Genomic DNA, 3,937 nt, shown 5'->3' with positions numbered 1-3,937 from the left:
TCATTTAAGTGCTGGTATCTCTGTTTTGGTTCTCCAAACTTTGTAGAATAAGGAATAGTGCTACAAAGCAGAGCATGTTTCCGCCTCAGGTTTAAAAAAAAAAAAAAAATCTTAGTAGAGTTGCTAATAAGGCCTTACCTGAGGTTGGCTAAATCACATGATGTCTTTACCAAAGAAGGAAGGAATAAATCACAGAAGTGTTTTTCAAAATTTGGTCCAAGAACTAATTGGTCCTGGTTGAAAATACAGGAGTCTTGTTCTGATCTACTAATGTAAAATCTTGGGACTGGTAATTTGCATTTTTTTCTTTCTACTTCTTTTTTTTTTTTTTTTTTTCCCTTTGGTGGTAATTTGCATTTTTAACAAGCAAGGTGATTCTTAGGCATTCTTAGGCAGAATTTAAAAATTAAAGTCCCTTCCAAACCTAACTATATTTTTTAACCACAAAATGACTGTAGGGGATAAATTTCTCAGGAATCTTTGAGAGGAATGAATATCTTTAAGAGAGATAGTAGGCTGAAGTCATCCTTGATGATGTCCCTCACTCTATTACCAGGATCAATGTCACTCGGATTACTAGAGCTCATCTGTGCCCAGTATGTGCCACACACTTATACACATAATCCTATTTACTCATGCCAAAGTTCTTTAGCTAAAAACCAGGAACATGCTTGTCTTTAAACAAGTTAGGTTTATGACTGGTTGTGTCCAGGGAGAACCCACACCATGGGGAAGACTATGTTTTCAGTGAGGTGTTAGAAGGAACCTACTCTAGAATTTGTACTTCGATTGTGTGGTTTGGGGAAAGGTCTAAAAAGTGGGGGTTCACTCTCAATTAGATATTGCCATAAAGCAGGATTAACTTTGTGACTGGTTATCTCTTTAAATCTTACCCACAGGAAGAGGAGGCTAGAATGAAGATAGTTATAATTGACAAAGAAGTAGCAGTTGATTATTTTGGCTGAGAAGGGGGAGTTTGTTATTCTGTGGGTGACACATCAACTTTGTTTTTGCCGGTGTTTAGACAAAATGGCCAAGTGGCCTTATTTCATCTCATTTTATCATGGTCTCAGAGTAACCTTGCCTGAAGTTGGCACTTCACGAGATTGTTTATGTCTACTACAGGAACAAACAGCATGGCTTAGCTGCAGCCTCTAAATGTCAGAGACTGCTCCTCTCTTGTTTTCTTTCTTTCTCATTCTTCATAATCTCTCTCCCAAGTAATTTGTGCTTTGAGAGACAAATTTGTGATCGCCGAGTCGATGCAGCTATTCAGTGGGCTTGGGTCTGGGCAGGCCCAGTCCAAAGGTTGCGCTCTTGCCCAGGAAGTTTTAGAGCCTCTTCTGCCCTTTGGAAAAGGGGAAGCAATCCATAAGGTAATGCACTTCTCAGTCTCAGGTCCCACAACCATACAAAACTTTGCTCTAGTTCTTACAAGTTAATAGTTACATATGGCCCACCCACCAAAGCAGGGGTTAATAACTATGTTTTAAAGCATAGGGTCAACACAATCAAAAACAGCAGAGATCAGAATCTAGATTTGTGTCCTGCACTGAACTGGCAACTTATATAAAGGAAAAACAAAACTAAACTAAACTAAGGTAGACCAGCTTCTGTCATCTAAAAATGTCAGGAAAATTCTACCTCAGAATTCAAACCTCCCAGAATTCTGGAGACACTTCCCAAAGGCAGAGATTTTTTTTTTTCCCAAGAGACTCACGAGGTAGAATGAAATCCCAGTGTGGAGACATGAATTTCAGGTCAAAAGTTCAGACTGGTGTGCTGATAAATTTAGAAAAGAGTAAGAATCCAAATAAAAGCAACACAGGACAGCACATAGGACAGCGTTAGAATATACCAGAGAACGAGGGCAAATCTACAATCACTGCCACTGAATGCAGCATGTAAAAGAGATCCATAAAATCCCCTTACTCACCCTCGCCGGCCCCTTTTGTGTTGTTCCTGCCAACGCAGCAGCCTCCTGCTATATAGACCTGCTGCCGCTGGCGGGTTCCAACATACTGAGCTCGCACGGTCTGTGTCCACCCGCCATGGGGAAGGTGAGCAGAACACAAGTCAAAGAAAAATAAAGAAGGGGGTGGGGAGCCCTCGTGCAAGCAGACTGGGCGCCAATGATTTCATTCAGAATTACTTTTCCTTTGCAGATCACCTTCTACGAGGACCGGGGCTTCCAGGGCCGCTGCTACGAGTGCAGCAGCGACTGCCCCAACCTGCAGACCTACTTCAGCCGCTGCAACTCCATCCGCGTGGACAGCGGCTGCTGGATGCTCTATGAGCGCCCCAACTACCAGGGCTACCAGTACTTCCTGCGGCGGGGGGACTACCCCGACTACCAGCAGTGGATGGGCTTCAATGACTCCATCCGCTCCTGCCGCCTCATCCCCCAAGTGAGTCCTGTTGGTCTCAGATCATGCTGCCCAAATGTCCTCACTGTGTCATCGATGTGGGTTTGAGGGAAGGAACCTTCCCTTTAAAAGTACCAAGGTTAAGTGAGCTTTAGACACCTGCCTAGGCCCAGATGTATACAGGCATGTAAACAGAGAAAAAAACCACTTGGAAGTGTCAGTTTTATTTTTGATTTTTGTTACTATTAGGTCAAAGTTGTTCGTGACGAATGTAATATCATAATGAGATACAAAACAAATCTTGCAGACAGAAAGCTGGTTGGGCATAAGAAGGCAATATTTCTAGCAAACTTATTTTTATCTATATGAAAGGAATTTCTAATAAATGAATTAAATATGTTGCACTATGGACTAGAAAACAAAGAAGACTCAATTGTCAAGATAGGCTACGGTACTATCCAAGTCTGGAAGAGGTAATTTTCCTTCATTTGGAAAATGATTTTTCATTTGGAAGTGACAATTTAAACCAGCCTCCCACTCTGTTACATGAGTTTTAAAATCTTTATTTACTGACAAGTTTATATGTGTATTAATTGGGGGATAATATTCTTATTAAAAGAATACTAGTCAAAATATATTATTTGTTTTCACCCAAAATACAGGTTTGAGCTAACACAGGGACTTGGTAATCAAGATATTTGAAGTCTTAATTCTCAGAGTTTGAACCTCTTTCAAATCTCATCTCCTAGATAAATAATAGAAAATGAGCATGTGAGTGTTTGCTAAATGATAGTAGAAAACATCCACATACAGCACTCAGTAATTTCAGAGTCTCAGATTTTACATTGACAATCACATACCCCGACTTCCAAGTTCCTGTGTTGTTTGATTGGATGATTCTGGAAGAGGCTCACTAGCTTATTCCCTTTCCTCTTTTCGTGGGCGGAGCAGGCAGGCTCCCACCGGATGCGGCTGTATGAGAGAGAAGACCATAAGGGCCTCATGATGGAGCTGACCGAGGACTGCTCCTGCATCCAGGACCGTTTCCACCTCAGTGAGGTTCGCTCCCTCCACGTGCTGGAGGGCTGCTGGGTCCTCTACGAGATGCCCAACTACAGGGGACGGCAGTATCTACTGCGGCCCCAAGAGTACAGGCGCTACCACGACTGGGGGGCTGTGGATGCGAAGGCAGGCTCTTTGCGGAGGGTGGTGGATTTATACTAAAATAGGTTAACACTTCCATTTTCTCATTTTGGAACCTAATAAAGTATTTAGTATGTATTGTTGGCAATTGCTTGACTTTTGTTTTTCTTTCACTGTGTGCAAGTCAATCCATCTGTAAATGTTAAAGATTAAGACACGTGGTGCACACCTGTAACGCTAGTTACTCTGGAGGCTGAGGCAGGAGGATCTCAAGTTTGAGGCCAACCGAGGCAATTTTGTGAGATCATGTCTCAAAATTTTTTAAAGAGGAATATAATTCAGTGATAGAGCTCTTTCCCTGGGTTCAATCTCCAATATGAAAAAAAAAAAAAAAAAAAAAAAAAAAAAGAAAGAAAGAAATAGAAAAA

General features: G+C 41.6%; 1 protein-coding gene across 1 annotated transcript; it reads left to right on the top strand.

The window, feature by feature from the left end:
* Positions 1-1,964: 1,964 nt before the first annotated feature.
* Positions 1,965-3,590, top strand: LOC306656801 (gamma-crystallin C; the record flags this gene model as incomplete). Its single annotated transcript, XM_079132317.1, has 3 exons — positions 1,965-2,060; positions 2,166-2,408; positions 3,318-3,590. The coding sequence occupies exons 1-3, from the start codon at positions 2,052-2,054 to the stop codon at positions 3,588-3,590; spliced, it is 525 nt and encodes a 174-aa protein (XP_078988443.1). The 5' UTR covers positions 1,965-2,051.
* Between the last annotated feature and the right edge of the window lie 347 nt (positions 3,591-3,937).

This window comes from Sciurus vulgaris (assembly GCF_902686455.1).
Source record: "Sciurus vulgaris genome assembly, chromosome: 3".
NCBI lineage: Eukaryota > Metazoa > Chordata > Mammalia > Rodentia > Sciuridae > Sciurus > Sciurus vulgaris.
Note: the sequence above shows the minus strand (reverse complement) of the source record. Positions and strands in the feature narration are given on the sequence as shown.